At 38.9% G+C, this 14,749-nt stretch overlaps 1 protein-coding gene across 1 annotated transcript; it reads right to left on the reverse strand.

Annotated features, from left to right (window-relative positions):
- Positions 1-9,283: 9,283 nt before the first annotated feature.
- LOC113466308 lies at positions 9,284-13,668 on the reverse strand. The gene is made up of 4 exons (XM_026821596.1): positions 12,805-13,668; positions 12,126-12,637; positions 10,747-11,999; positions 9,284-10,207 (listed from the first exon to the last, which is right to left on the reverse strand). The coding sequence occupies exons 1-4, from the start codon at positions 13,311-13,313 to the stop codon at positions 9,284-9,286; spliced, it is 3,198 nt and encodes a 1,065-aa protein (XP_026677397.1). The 5' UTR covers positions 13,314-13,668.
- Positions 13,669-14,749: the final 1,081 nt, after the last annotated feature.

The following is a 14,749-nucleotide window of genomic DNA, read 5'->3' on the forward strand; positions in this document are numbered from 1 at the left end:
CAACAACTGTAAAAACCCCTTGATGCCCGATTTCGTATGTTCGGAATTTTTACTAGATATCTATTTGTTTACGAATGTTATGAGACCTTTCAAGGATTACTTACTGAAATTCTTGGGCCAACAACTGTGGATCATGTGCAGAAATCCGACCTTAGCACCCATGCTTGAAATTGAACACTGACGCTTTTGACACACTAGGGTACCACCATTAGCGATTATATGGTTTAAAAAACTATGATTTCATGTACAAAAAGATCTGGAGCATCCATTTTGATAACCCCCTATGCAAAAGGTAATTGAGTCTGTGTGTGGTTTTTTTAGTACTTTATTATTTTGTAAATTGAGACCATCATCTATCAATTAATACTGACTAATGAAGGCAACATCCGAGTACCTACAGTAACAAATTCAGGGTTTATACGCTTTTCCCGGAATGAAATTCCATGACTTTTCCAGAAAATTAGGGGGCGGGCGGAGCTACTTCAAAATAAGTACCTCACTTCAAAATAACTGTTACAATGGTTACATATATATGTAATTTTTTCAGAGGTTTTTCTTCAGTAACATTACGTCATTTTGCGAAATGGAACGTGGGCCTGATATTATTTGGCTTTGGGTTGTTATCAGTCTGCAAATGGAAAACGGTACTTGAAGAAGAGTCTTTTTGTACGTAGGTAGGTTTTGTATTTTCCCTCTAGGTTTTGTATTTTTCCTCTTTTAATCTTGAATGGAGAGGACTCATTTCTGTTCCCTACACAGTGGGAGCATTTCAATATTCCTGAGGGTTTCCCTACGTAGGAGATGAATATTGATAACGAGAGAGCGTAGGATGTGCCTGTTATCTGCAAGGGAGAGCAGTAGGAGAGTACTCTTTCCTGGAAAGGAGAGGGGTAGGGGAGTGCTTGGAGAAGTTTTATGTTTAAAAACCTGGGGAAAAACGGTAGGTAATGGTTATTATGTACTGACAGATTTTATACTTTTTATAAAATATGCTTTTCTTTTGAGATATCTTTTTGTATGAGACACATCTTGCAACTAACTTTTGAACAACTTTCTACTGAGCCGATTGATTTGAAATTTGGTACACAAATGTATCTTGGATGACAATAAGACCAAAATAGGACACTCTCTTTTTTAAATATTTTTGAAATAAAAGCATGTGATTTTAAAAATTTCACTTTTTTATTTATTCTTTTTAAAAATATTCTTATTCTCAGCTTTGAATACACTGCATTATCATAAAGTGTCGCCTTCTTTTGAACAACTTATGAGAGAGGTGATTACTTTTGGCTTTCTAAAGAGAGTCACTTGCTTTCTAAGAGGATACTTGCTACCTTGATTACTCCCCATTGTTTGTACAAGTGAACAATCGTGCTTGTATATTTCTCGAATAAAGTTCTACAAACAACCACTTATAACCCCTGCTAACTACTTGATTTATGAAAAAATCCTTTGAAACTCGACCGAAAAAGTTCTGGCCCTCTAGAATAGAAAGTAATAACCAAAGGGAAAGGGCACGGAATTTCACCCCTGCAATTTTTCACAACATACTCTGCATTATTAAAAGATGATAATAATAAAAATATGTATAAAAAATGGAAAATGAGTGAATTTCCAGGAAAAAAGAGTTATGAGTTTTTTTTTTCATTAATCAGGAAAATGGAGTTTTTTCCCATTAATTTCTATTAAAAATCCATAGGCAGGACAACAATTTTAAAAATAAATATTAACTATAAATTATTCTCGTATTTTAGTGTAGGATAAAAATTTATTTCAAAACACTGACGATGTATATCATAAAACACAAAATAAATTTGGTAAATTTAAATAAAAGTTAATTTAAAATAATAATCAGTTAACTTTTTTTTTGTCAAGCAAGGGTGTACTTTTAGTCCCTTTTGTTGGGAGGACAGGGAGGTCCTAAAGATAATGGATTAGAGATTGAATAAAATACGGTACACAGGAGATAGCAGACAGGATTATTCTAAGACTAGTAATAAACTGGACTGTCTGGAGTCTGGACTCGGGAGTTTATCTGACCTTTTCAATCTTCAAAACAAGAGAGAGAAAAATGATGACCTGATCACTGGTGCAATTGGCACATCCACCAACGAAAATGTAAAGTGAATGGTAACTTCGTCATCTCCACTAACAAAAATGAAACACACGGTAGATCAAATTCAAAATGAAGGTACACAAAACGGTCAATTCAGTAGATATAGTGACTAGAGTGAGTGAGAGAGATGTACAAGGAGTGCCCATTGTGCAAACAGAGATAGAGACACAAATCATAATTTATGGGCAAGAGAAGCAAGTTTCACGATTTTTGAAATTTAACGGTTTCCTTTTTCTGTTGTTCTTTAACTTGCCTTGGATTGGAGTAAAATAAAAATCGACCATCCAGTGGCCGAGAATATAATGCCCGAGGCAATTTATTCTAATAGACAACATTTATTTTATCCACTGCTACTTTTATCGACATTTTTTTGAATCAAGAGATGAATCTTTCCGGAGTTTTCTAATTGCAGTTGCAGACATGTTTGGGGAAAGAGAAGCAAGTTTCACGATTTTTGAAATTTAACGGTTTCCTTATTCTGTTGTTCTTTAACTTGCCTTGGATTGGAGTAAAATAAAAATCGACCATCCAGTGGCAGAGAATATAATGCCCGAGGTAATTTATTCTAATAGAAATAGACAACATTAAATTTATCCACTGCTACTTTTATCGACATTTTTTTGAATCAAGAGATGAATCTTTCCGGAGTTTTCTAATTGCAGTTGCAGACATGTTTGAAAACATGACAGGAAATAAAAGGTGACATATTGCGGACAAAAAGGTAAACATTATGCGGAAAAAAGGAGGGAGATAGGTGGAAACAAAAATAGAAGCGGAGTTGGAGGTTAAAAATGAACTCGATCTGAAGGAAAATATAGACTGCAGGGATCGAGGGAGAAATACGAGAAAAAATCAAGGGAAAGAGATAGAGGGGAGAACAAAAGATAATAGAAAATACTTGGCAGACAAGAAAAGAAAGTAATGCAAAAGCGGTTTTGTAAAAAAGGAAAAAAAAGCAAAGCAAAGAAGAATAAAAGAAGATATTTTTGAATGCTTTTTCAACGAAGAACAAATCAAACATTGCCATATTGGCGGGTGGAGGTTCAAAATGAACTCGATCTGAAGGAAAATATAGACTGCGGGGATCGAGGGAGGGAGAAATACGAGAAAAAAATCAAGGGAAAGAGATAGAGGGGAGAACAAAAGATAATAGAAAATACTTGGCAGACAAGAAAGTAATGCAAAACAAAAGCGGTAGGTGGAGGTTAAAAATGAACTCGATCTGAAGGAAAATATAGACTTCAGGGATCGAGGGAGGGAGAAATACGAGAAAAAATCAAGGGAAAGAGATAGAGGGGAGAACAAAAGATAATAGAAAATACTTGGCAGACAAGAAAGTAATGCAAAAGCGGTTTTGTAAAAAAGGGGGAAAAAAAAGCAAAGCAAAGAAGAATAAAAGAAGATATTTTTGAATGCTTTTTCAACGAAGAACAAATCAAACATTGCCATATTGGCAGAGTGAAGTCGAGCGTAACGAAATGAGAGTAAAAAGGTCGAAAGTCCTTCACCCAAGATCTCGTCTGAGAATTTATTCAAATTTTGCTGGAATACAAATAATGTTTTGGGATCTCCTTCCATCGTCTTCCTCCCACCAGGCCAATGCCTTAACCCTTATCCAGCCTATTTTGGCAAGGAACCGAGATCAAGTCAAGTAACAAGGAGGTCAATGATGTGATATAGGTAGGTATGAGAAGGAATAATATTACAAAATATCTTTAACTAATATTTCAGAGGGCTGTAGAACAAGGAAAAAGGTCCTATGAGAGACCCGCGAAGGCCCAAAATATACTGAGTAAATTTCTTTGCAAGGAGGTCAATGATGTGATATAGGTATGAGAAGGAATAATATTACAAAATATCTTTTAATATTCTAGAGGGCTGTAGAACAAGGAAAAAGGTCCTATGAGAGACCCGCGAAGGCCCAAAATATACTGAATAAATTTCTTTGAAAATGTCTTTCAAATTTCATCAAAATCGGACCTACTGTTCGAATTTTTCAACAAAAGAAAGTAAAAAAGTAAATGAAAAAAAAAAAAAAAGACTAAACACAGTGTACAACAATTTCTTTGAAAATGTCTATCAAATTTCATCAAAATCGGACCTACTGTTCGAATTTTTCAACAAAAGAAAGTAAAAAAGTAAATAAAAAAAAAGACTAAACACAGTGTACAACTCAATAATTCACCATGAGGTTCAAAAATTAATTTAGATAGATAAAAATAATAATAATCTAGATATTTTATGAGAAAATAACTATGCCACCTAGTAATCCTCTCGTTTACCTGTTTGAAAATTTGTGCTGTACGGATGAATTATAATGCTTACATTACACTTCCTAGAAATATAAATCATTAGTCAAATGCAGAGGTTTTTTTCGAGCTTGAGTGGGAAGTAGAGAACGGTGAATGGGAACATTACACTTCCTAGAAATATAAATCATTAGTCAAATGCAGAGGTTTTTTTCGAGCTCGAGTGGGAAGTAGAGAACGGTGAATGGGAAGGATTTTATTTTTAGGAGTAGTGGATTTATTCTTTCATTTGTTTTATTTCTGTACACAAAGCTTTTTGCAATTATTTCAGGGCATGAATGGCCCGGGTATAATGATGGTTAAATACACGGAATTCATAAAGGAAAGTGGAAATTCATGAAAAGAATGTCTCATGAATTACTTAAAATTAATATTCCGCCGTCGAACTCAAAGCGACCTCGGAACAATTCCTGGGCACAGAGATATCAACAGCCGCCAGCAAGTGTTTGGATGTAGACGAGAAGAATCTGTTTGAATCAGACACGATACAAAGACGCAAGCTGCCGTCGAACTCAAAGCGACCTCGGAACAATTCCTCGGCACAGAGATATCAACAGCCGCCAGCAAGTGTTTGGATGTAGACGAGAAGAATCTGTTTGAATCAGACACGATACAAAGACGCAAGTCCAGTCTCCTCACGAATAATCTGAACAAGAAGCAGTACAGATCTCAAACCCCAGACCCGCTATCCACACGGAACCTGTACCCACTTGGTATTAGTGATAAGAACGAGTCGTATGGTGATAATGAGCTGAGTACTAACAGACGGAGGAGTCGCTCCCTGGAAGGTTTACTAGATGACGCAGAGTTGTACGCAGATCCTAATGATAGACCAGCCAGAGTATCACCAGGTAGTGCCATCTCCCGTCTCTTACAGACCACACAGCCACTACAACCCCGCTCCTCCACGGTACACAATGTGCCCCTCAATGCAAACCTCCCGCCCTCATCCAGAGCTCCAGATCTATGGGAAGAAGATAACTTGTGGCGAGAGAGTCTACGCCGAGTGAGTATGAGACATACCAGATCCCTGGATGATTTGGATCAGCGGGGTCCTGGTACATCCTCAGGGAGACAGAGTGCAGACATGTTGGGCAATCAAAAGAAATTGTCCCGAGAGGTAACATACGTGAATGACATCGTCAACAGGAATAGTGGGAAATCACAGGAGAACGATGATAACGCCCTCTATGTGCGACTTGCACAACACGAGGGCTACCCAGCCACACAGGAAGTGAAGCCTGGCTACCCAGCCAGTGTCCCGGTCAAGGATAACACGCCGAGCAAGGAACAACCCAAACAAGGTTCTTTTTTAGAGCAAGGAATGTACCCCACCAGGCCCCCGTCGTTCGAAATCGATCATTAATATTCGTATGTATGAAATATACCTATCTGTTGTTGTGACTTCTCGAAATTGTGTAACTACTGATAAATCACCGTCATCAAAATCCTAAAACACCGTTCGGGAGTTATGGTTCAATCGGGCCCAAAATCTCATGCTCAAACTTTCCTGTAATCTTGTCTTAAAAAGCCTACAGGGGAGGCGAAACTCTGGTCGGTATAATGAAAATTTCTGTCGAATTTCATCAAAATCGGACAAACCGTCCAAAAGTTATTCAGGACCAATCCAAATTACATAAATACAAAATTGTCTAGCTTCGTGAATACGTATGTATGAAATACAATACATATACCTATCTCTTGCTGTGACTTCTCGAAATCGAGACCGGACAAAGTCACTGTAATCAAAATCGCACAAACACCGCATCGTTCGGACTTCGAGAGTAACAGCGACGTTCAATCGGAGCCAAAATCTCATGCCCAAAAATTTCCCGTGTTGAAAATTTCTCGTCATCTTGTCTTAAAAAGCCTACGAGCGAGGTGAAACTCGGGTCAGTGTAATGAAAATTTCTGTCGAATTTCATCAAAATCGGACAAACCGTCCAAAAATTATTCAGGACCAATCCAAACCACATAAATACAAAATTGTTTAGTTTCCTAAAACTCAAAACTCACTTCGTTCATTCAATAACTGGGAATGGGAGTATGGGTACAATACTACATACTTTTCCCTCCTCCCTCAAAACCCTCACTCCCATCAATTTTCTGTCGTTTCTCTCCCCACCCTCCCCCGGTTTTGCCCCATTCCCATTCGAGTATAATAAAAAGTTCACTTGTTCTGCCCCACTTCACAAATTATTACCACACACAACTCCTGTTCTCTCGGATTGAGGTCAAGCAAGGGTGTACTTTTAGTCCCTTTTGTTGGGAGAACAGGGAGGTCCTCAAGATAATGGAGTAGAGATTGAATAAAATACGGTACACAGGAGATAGCAGACAGGATTATTCGAAGACTAGTAATAAACTGGACTGTCTGGAGTCTGGACTCGGGAGTTTATCTGACCTTTTCAATCTTCAAAACAAGAGAGAGAAAAATGTCTCTTTCCATGAAAAGTCTGGTTTGGGTTACTCTATTCTCGGAACTTTGAATCTAATTTTGGTTTTCTGAGAAAATATGAGAAATCCTCATATTAGAAGCTTGTTCCTGAAAGCAATTTTGGACTCTGTATTTCCATTTTACACATATTTTGACGTCAAGAAGATGTCACCTCTAGAGTTGGACTACTACGTAATAGCGAATAATACGTTTTCCTAAGTTATGACTATTGTGAAGTGTGTGTGAAGTTATTTATAAAACGTATAACTAAACAATGTCTTACCTGGGGAGCTGGGCGGGGTGTTTGGGCGGGCGAGGGGGGGTGGTGCCGGTCGGTTGTCTGCATGTGATCTGTTGCTGGCAGTGTTGTTGCCCTTGGGTCCCAGCATACCGGCTGGGGCGCTCGACATGAGGTCCCACTGGCGGAGTTTCTCGCGATCGATTTCGAACGACGGGGGCCTGGTGGGGTACATTCCTTGCTCTAAAAAAGAACCTTGTTTGGGTTGTTCCTTGCTCGGCGTGTTGTCCTTGACCGGGACACTGGCTGGGTAGCCAGGCTTCGCTTCCTGTGTGGCTGGGTAGCCCTCGTGTTGTGCAAGTCGCACATAAAGGGCGTTATCATCGTTCTCCTGTGATTTCCCACTATTCCTGTTGACGATGTCATTCACATAGGTCACCTCCCGGGACAATTTCTTTTGATTGCCCAACATGTCTGCACTCTGTCTCCCTGAGGATGTACCAGGACCCCGCTGATCCAAATCATCCAGGGTTTTTGTTTAAAACCAGGGATAGGAGAATAAAGGCAAGATCCAGTTTTGAGTAACATTACAATCTCAAATACGAGTATATATAATATGTAAGATTGGGCAAAAAACCATGATAAAATTAAGCTCTTCTTTTCCAGTTCTGATTAACAGTAGAATCAAGAGTCACAGTAGAGTAGAATGATAACATTCAGCTGATTTTGTTTTGCTTAAAAGGATAGTAGATAAAATAAAAACCCCTGATCTAAACTTGGAATGAAAACTTGGAGGGCTAGAATAACTAGATTCTTTTTGTAAAGCCCAAAACTAATATTGAACAAAAAACCATGATAAAATTAAGCTCTTCTTTTTCAGTTCTGATTAACAGTAGAATCAAGAGTCACAGTAGAGTAGAATGATAACATTCAGCTGATTTTGTTTTGCTTAAAAGGATATATAGTAGATAGAATAAAAACCCCTGATCTAAACTTGGAATGAAAACTTGGAGGTCTAGAATAACTAGATTCTTTTTGTAAAGCCCAAAACTAATATTGAAACTGAGTTTGAAATTTACATAAGTCATTTCCATTCACAATGTGTGGTATGTAAATTTGACATCTCCACTAATACTCAAACATTGTGTGATGACTGGTGACCTGATCACTGGTGCAATTGGCACATCCACCAACGAAAATGTAAAGTAACTTCGTCATCTCCACTAACAAATGAAACACACGGTAGATCAAATTCAAAATGAAGGTACACAAAACGGTCAATTCAGTAGATATAGTACTAGAGTGAGTGAGAGAGATGTACAAGGAGTGCCCATTGTGCAAACAGAGATAGAGACACAAATCATAATTTATAGGAAAGAGAAGCAAGTTTCACGATTTTTGAAATTTAACGGTTTCCTTTTTCTGTTGTTCTTTAACTTGCCTTGGAATGGAGTAAAATAAAAATCAACCATCCAGTGGCCGAGAATATAATGCCCGAGGCAATTTATTCTAATAGACAACATTAGATATTTATCCACTGCTACTTTTATCGACATTTTTTTGAATCAAGAGATGAATCTTTCCGGAGTTTTCTAATTGCAGTTGCAGACATGTTTGTTTTGTTTAAAACCAGTGATAGGAGAATAAAGGCAAGATCCAGTTTTGAGTAACATTACAATCTCAAATACGAGTATGTATAATATGTAAGATTGGGCAAAAAACCATGATAAAATTAAGCTCTTCTTTTTCAGTTCTGATTAACAGTAGTAGAGTCAAGTAGAATCAAGAATCACAGTAGAGTAGAATGATAACATTCAGCTGATTTTGTTTTGCTTAAAAGGATAGTAGATAGAATAAAAACCCCTGATCTAAACTTGGAATGAAAACTTGGAGGGCTAGAATAACTAGATTCTTTTTGTAAAGCCCAAAACTAATAAAATTATTGAAACTGAGTTTGAAATTTACATAAGCCATTTCCATTCACAATGTGTGGTATGTAAATTTGACATCTCCACTAATACTCAAACATTGTGTGATGACCTGATCACTGGTGCAATTGGCACATCCACCAACGTGAATGTAAAGTGAATGGTAACTTTGTCATCTCCACTAACAAATGAAACACACGGTAGATCAAATTCAAAATGAAGGTACACAAAACGGTCAATTCAGTAAATATAGTACTAGGCGGCAATGATGTCCGCCTTGTTATCTCTTTGGTTGTTCAGCTTTGTGTTGCGTGCGGAGCGCGGGATAGGATTCGTGTAGTTCTTGCTATTGTTGGGATAATTACTGGCGCTGTTGTCAGATACAAGATTATCCTCTTGTTCCTTGAGCAGATCTGAATAGTAATAAGGTGCACCTAGGATGTTATCATCTCCCGGGGCATGATTCTCGGGCCGGTTATTTACATTAGGTTGTTCTCTTTGGTTACTTCTCTGTTCTTGGGATGAACTGGTTGAGGCTCCTTCATAGGACGTGGATGCTACTGGATGTTTGATTTGATAGTTTTGTACTGGTTCCTCTCTGACAATACCCACCGTACTATCTTGTCTCCCATGATGCACAGGTAACGTGTTACACCCAGGTCTCTTGTCACCTGGATATTCTCTTCTTAATCTTTCATAGGTTTCATTGTCCGAACTCGTGGCTAATGACTGTTGTTCTCTTCTCCTCTCCAAGGTATGTGAGTAACTAGGAGGCCGTGGTGGAGGGATAAGGGAGGTGGCAGCAGGAGGTAATGGAGGTGGAGGAGAATTGTACATGGCGTTTAAATTCTCATAATGGACTTCATCTATGTGTCTAGGGGATCTGTCTTTACTGGCAGAACTCTCCTTATTGTCATAAGCAGCACTCTGACTACTTGTCTGACTGTAGAAGCTCTGCTGACTATCCATATTATAGCGTAACTTGACATCCTGTTGTTCCTCTCGGTAACCATTGGTCATCTTTTTGTCGTAATCAAAGTTCTTCGAGGCGAGATTGGAGAAGTCCAAGTTGTGATTGACTTGCAGATCTTCCAGGTATTGATCAAAGTCAATACTCTCACTATCCGTCACAGCCAGACCATTCCTACTTCCTATGGAATCTAGATCACTTCCCACAGACTTGTTGTAGGGAAATGATGGTTACGATCAAAAATACCATTACAAAAATAGCTATCGATACTTAGTTTTATACACCTTTGACCTACCTAAGAACATACATCATAGGTAAATATACAAATTATTTCTGCTAATACTTAATACCTACTTTTGTTTATAATAATTGATGTTTAGCACGACAACTTCAAAGAGCCCAAAGTTAATCATCGCATGAGCTTTACTGTACTTGAATAATTTGTATAGCTCACTGTAGGGAAATGATGGTTACGATCAAAAATACCATTATGTACAATAATAGCTATCGATACTTAGTTTTATACACCTCCTTTGACCTACCTAAGAACCTACATCATAGGTAAATATACAAATTATTTCTGCTTATACTTAATACCTACTTTTGTTTATAATAATTGATGTTTAGCACGACAACTTCAAAGAGCCCAAAGTAATCATCGCATGAGCTTTACTGTACTTGAATAATTTGTATAGCTCAATGTACTTAACCCCTGTAATTCCGTCGATTATTAGGTCCTTCATCTCACCTTTCGCTCACTTCCATCGCGCGAGCTCGTCTGACTATTGACCATACTAACGAGTTCGACCTCCTCATCATCATCCGGCGTGGTTGTGCGTGGTAATCTGGCACTGGCTGACCGCTGGAAGTACTTGCTCGGCTGGTCACCATGGTAACCACTCGACCACTTTCTGTCAGGATCTCTATGCAGACTCGCTGTCATTCGATTCTCCCCGAGGGTACCGCAAGGATCTGCGTTGGGACCATCATCGAAGAGGTGTTTGGAAGACGGTGTTGTGGCACGTTGACTAGCAGGTGGCGATACGTAGATGGCACTCTGACGCATTTTCCTCGCGTAATTCTCTTCCGACCAAAACGAGCCGTCGAAATCATTGTCGATAAACTCCATACTGGACTTGGGCCGACGGGGCTGGTTTGCGAAATGTTTGGCGGGTTGGGGTGGGTTAAAGTAGAGGCGGTTCTGAACAGTGCCGTTGGGTAGGTGGGTGTACAGCACATCATAGTGACTCTCTGCCTTGTTGTCAATCTCACAGTAGTTTGAACTGTTCAAAGAGTTGTTTCTTTTCAGGTTGTTCTTTGAAGCAAATGAGTTTGACGTCTTGGGTGCAAGTAAAGACTTGGATAGTCCGTTCTCAGTCATTTCAACATACGAGCTTTCTTCGAAGGTTGTGAGTAAATCTTCCATAATGGCACTGTGCGTGGCAGAGTTGTTTCTAGAATGCACCACAAACATTTCTGTACTAGGGGATAGGACGTTCTTTTTGGACGGAGTCATGGGCATATAATGCTCCTCAATACTTGTATTGTCATCCTCTGTTCGATTTAACTGTTCCTTCTCACGAGGAAAACTCCTATGTGATTCAATATCATCATGTGTAACCATGGATTCTGCAATGCTCAATCGATTGTACCCAATGGTCAAGTCTGTATTAGTTGAAGATTCTCCCAAACTGGACTTTGAATTCTTCCGCTTCACTTTGTCTGATTTCCGTCCGATATCACGACACGCACTGAAGAAGGATTCCTGTTTGCCCAGAGCGGCAGCCACTTCCTCGTCATCTTCACTAAGAGGAGGTTCAGTTTTCTTGACGTGGTTCAAAATCCTTTCATCCGCTAGTTCATGGTCTGAGCTGGTGTCATAGAGTAGAGTCTCCGTATCACTAAACACATACCGGTTCGAAGATTCCTCTATGATTTTAGCTTCCGCCTCACTTTGCTCTTTCAGAAGTTGAGATTTCTTTTCAAAGTCGGCAAGTAAATCTTTAACGGATTAGGTCTCCGTATCACTAAACACATACCGGTTCGAAGACTCCTCTATGATTTTAGCTTCCGCCTCACTTTGCTCTTTCAGAAGTTGAGATTTCTTTTCAAAGTCGGCAAGTAAATCTTTAACGGATTTCGGATTCTGGTTTTTAATATCCCGTTTCACAGCATATCTTGCTTCTTCGCCTTCCATACTGACCGGGTTTCGTTGTGGGAGCCCATTCATATGAACCTCTGATTTCTTCTTTAAATTTGATTTCTCAGGAGATGACTCGTTGCTCTTGATATACGAAACATGTGCTTCATTCGAATGGTAGGATGACGATAGTTTCAGAGGTTCCTGTAGTTCGAATCTATCTTTGGTTTCACATTTCTCAGGACTGGGTTCGAATTCTTTAATTCTATTTTGCACGAGATTCCCGGCGGATGCCTCGGCTTTCAAGAATTCGTAAAGATCAGCGGGACCTTCGTTCCTGAATGTCCATTCCGGGTCAGAGTTTGCATCATAATTATCTATGTGAGCGTTGTGTTTCGGACTCTCAGCCCGTTGTACTGAGTATGCCTGCTCTCTATCGAATCTAAACTTGAGCAAATCACTGACTTCAGGGTCAGCTGGTAACATTTTTGCAGGGGTTCTCAGCGTATAAATTGCAAGTTGGTTATATCGGAAACATCAATGTCCAAATACTTCAATCAAGTCAAATTAGGTTTTTTTTATTCAACTGTTCAATTTGGATTAAATACCTTCTCTTTTCTTCTCTTCATAGGAATATAAGGGACTCACAAAGTCTAGGAACATTCACTCAGCGTATCATAACCACTGTCCGAGTGTTTACTAAACCGATCATCCAGGTCTCTCTTGTCCTCGTTGAAGTCGATGGTATATTTGTACGGATACTTTGAGCTACTGCTCATCAGGTTGTTCTTCCCATGGGGATTTTTCTCCAGCGTTCCCGCGTTGGGATAGAAGGAGCCATCTCGTCGTTCCATGGGTTCATAGTTAGGTGCATAGCAGTAGGAGTTCAGATATTTGCTCTCCGGTGAGAGGCTAGGCTTGATGGCCTGCTCTGTACTCATGGTCTCGTAGTCATAGCTATTGGAAAGGTTCTGCATGCCTTTAGAAGAGGATCGGTCACTGCTTTTACTTTGCATACTGTGCTGAGATTGACGACGGGTTCGCTTTCTCGATTCTCGGAATTCGTTGAGGTCTACAAGTGATGGAAAGCAGACAAGAAAATCATTTGTCAATAGATAGTTGACGTAACCAAGGAAATGATGAGTATAGTTGACGATACCAAAGAAATGAGACATGAGAAGATAGATGTCCTCACCACGATGCACCAGAGGGGGTTTCCACAGTTATTTACATTCCATTCCATGATTGGTTGCTGGGTTAATTAGGATTGAAGCAATAGAGACGAAGATGTAGTGGGGTAAACCATTGCCAGCAGATCACATGCAGACATAGAGGTCCATGATGGAAAGTACCGAGAGATTATTAGTAGAGCACATGCATTCCTTGTTAAAATTATTATACATAGTTGAACCAAAACCAACCAACACCTCTTATATGGAAAGGAGACATTCAAACCTCTCGCTTAACGTATCATTAAAACTGTTATTATTATTACTTAAGAAAACGAATGTTTTTAATAAAAAATGTTGTTAGTAAGATAGTTAGTAATGAGCACATTCAAGCATAACAATACATAGTTGAACCAAAACCAACCGACACCTCTTATATGGAAAGGAGACATTCAAACCTCTCGCTTAACGTATCATTAAAACTGTTGTTATTATTATTACTTAAGAAAACGAATGTTTTTAATAAAAAATGTTGTTAGTAAGATAGTTAGTAATGAGCACATTCAAGCATAACCAAGAAGGCAGGGGAAAAAAACTGACAAAAAATGCAACGTTCTGTTTTGAAGGGATACTTTGTAACCATGCTCCTGCTTCACTGCATTGCAATGCAAAGCTTTGCTCCGAGCAATGTGGAGGTGGATGTTAAATCAGAGGCAGGGGAAAAAACTGACAAAAAATGCAACGTTCTGTTTCGAAGGGATACTTTGTAACCATGCTCCTGCTTCACTGCATTGCAATGCAAAGCTTTGCTCCGAGCAATGTGGAGGTGGATGTTAAATCATTTCTCGTTATAACACATAGCCTTGATGTTCAAAATATGTAAATAAATGAAAATTTCCCGTCATGATTAAAATACCCATGTTTATAATAGCAAGCAAAGCCGTTCCCCTGAGATTAAAAAACCCAGATTTGTTAAAATAGTATGTACATCGAGAAAACAGGGAAAAAAGGAATTTTCTGTTTACATTAAACTTAACATATTACATGCACATGCGTTTTTTTTTTTTCAAGTTGACGTAAAACTTAAAATTCATCCAAAATAAAATCCGCACCGTGAATGTAACATCGCGCCATTTTGCGTTCCGGACTGCACTCTAATAACAATTAAAGTAATAAATAAATTAAAACTCTAGACTCTGCGGTTTACTGAGACTTGCGATACCTCACGCAAGACTTCATAAACTAACTCTCTTAATAGTATACCATTCGATGAACTAATTGCATGTCATTTGTCTCCAAATATTCTCTTTAAATCCCCTGTGTCCTATAAAATTAGCAATATTTCAGCTATAAAACCACCCTTGAAAGCTTACCACACCGCACACCGGTATACCATCCATACTAGGATCAAGATAGATTCTGCCACCCTAAAGCGATCCCCG

The sequence above is a fragment of the Diaphorina citri genome, unplaced genomic scaffold (genome assembly GCF_000475195.1).
Source record: "Diaphorina citri unplaced genomic scaffold, Diaci psyllid genome assembly version 1.1 scaffold247, whole genome shotgun sequence".
Classification (NCBI taxonomy): domain Eukaryota; kingdom Metazoa; phylum Arthropoda; class Insecta; order Hemiptera; family Psyllidae; genus Diaphorina; species Diaphorina citri.

Bases quoted from the DNA above. Each gene is read 5' to 3' on its own strand.
- LOC113466308 (XM_026821596.1), bottom strand. From the start codon at position 13,313: ATGTCTCATTTCTTTGGTATCGTCAACTATACTCATCATTTCCTTGGT. The intron at 12,638-12,804 runs TGAATGTTCCTA...TTATACGCTGAG, and splicing joins AGTGGTTATGATACGCTGAG to AACCCCTGCAAAAATGTTAC. The intron at 12,000-12,125 runs ATTTACTTGCCG...AATCCGTTAAAG, and splicing joins GAATCCGAAATCCGTTAAAG to ATTTACTTGCCGACTTTGAA.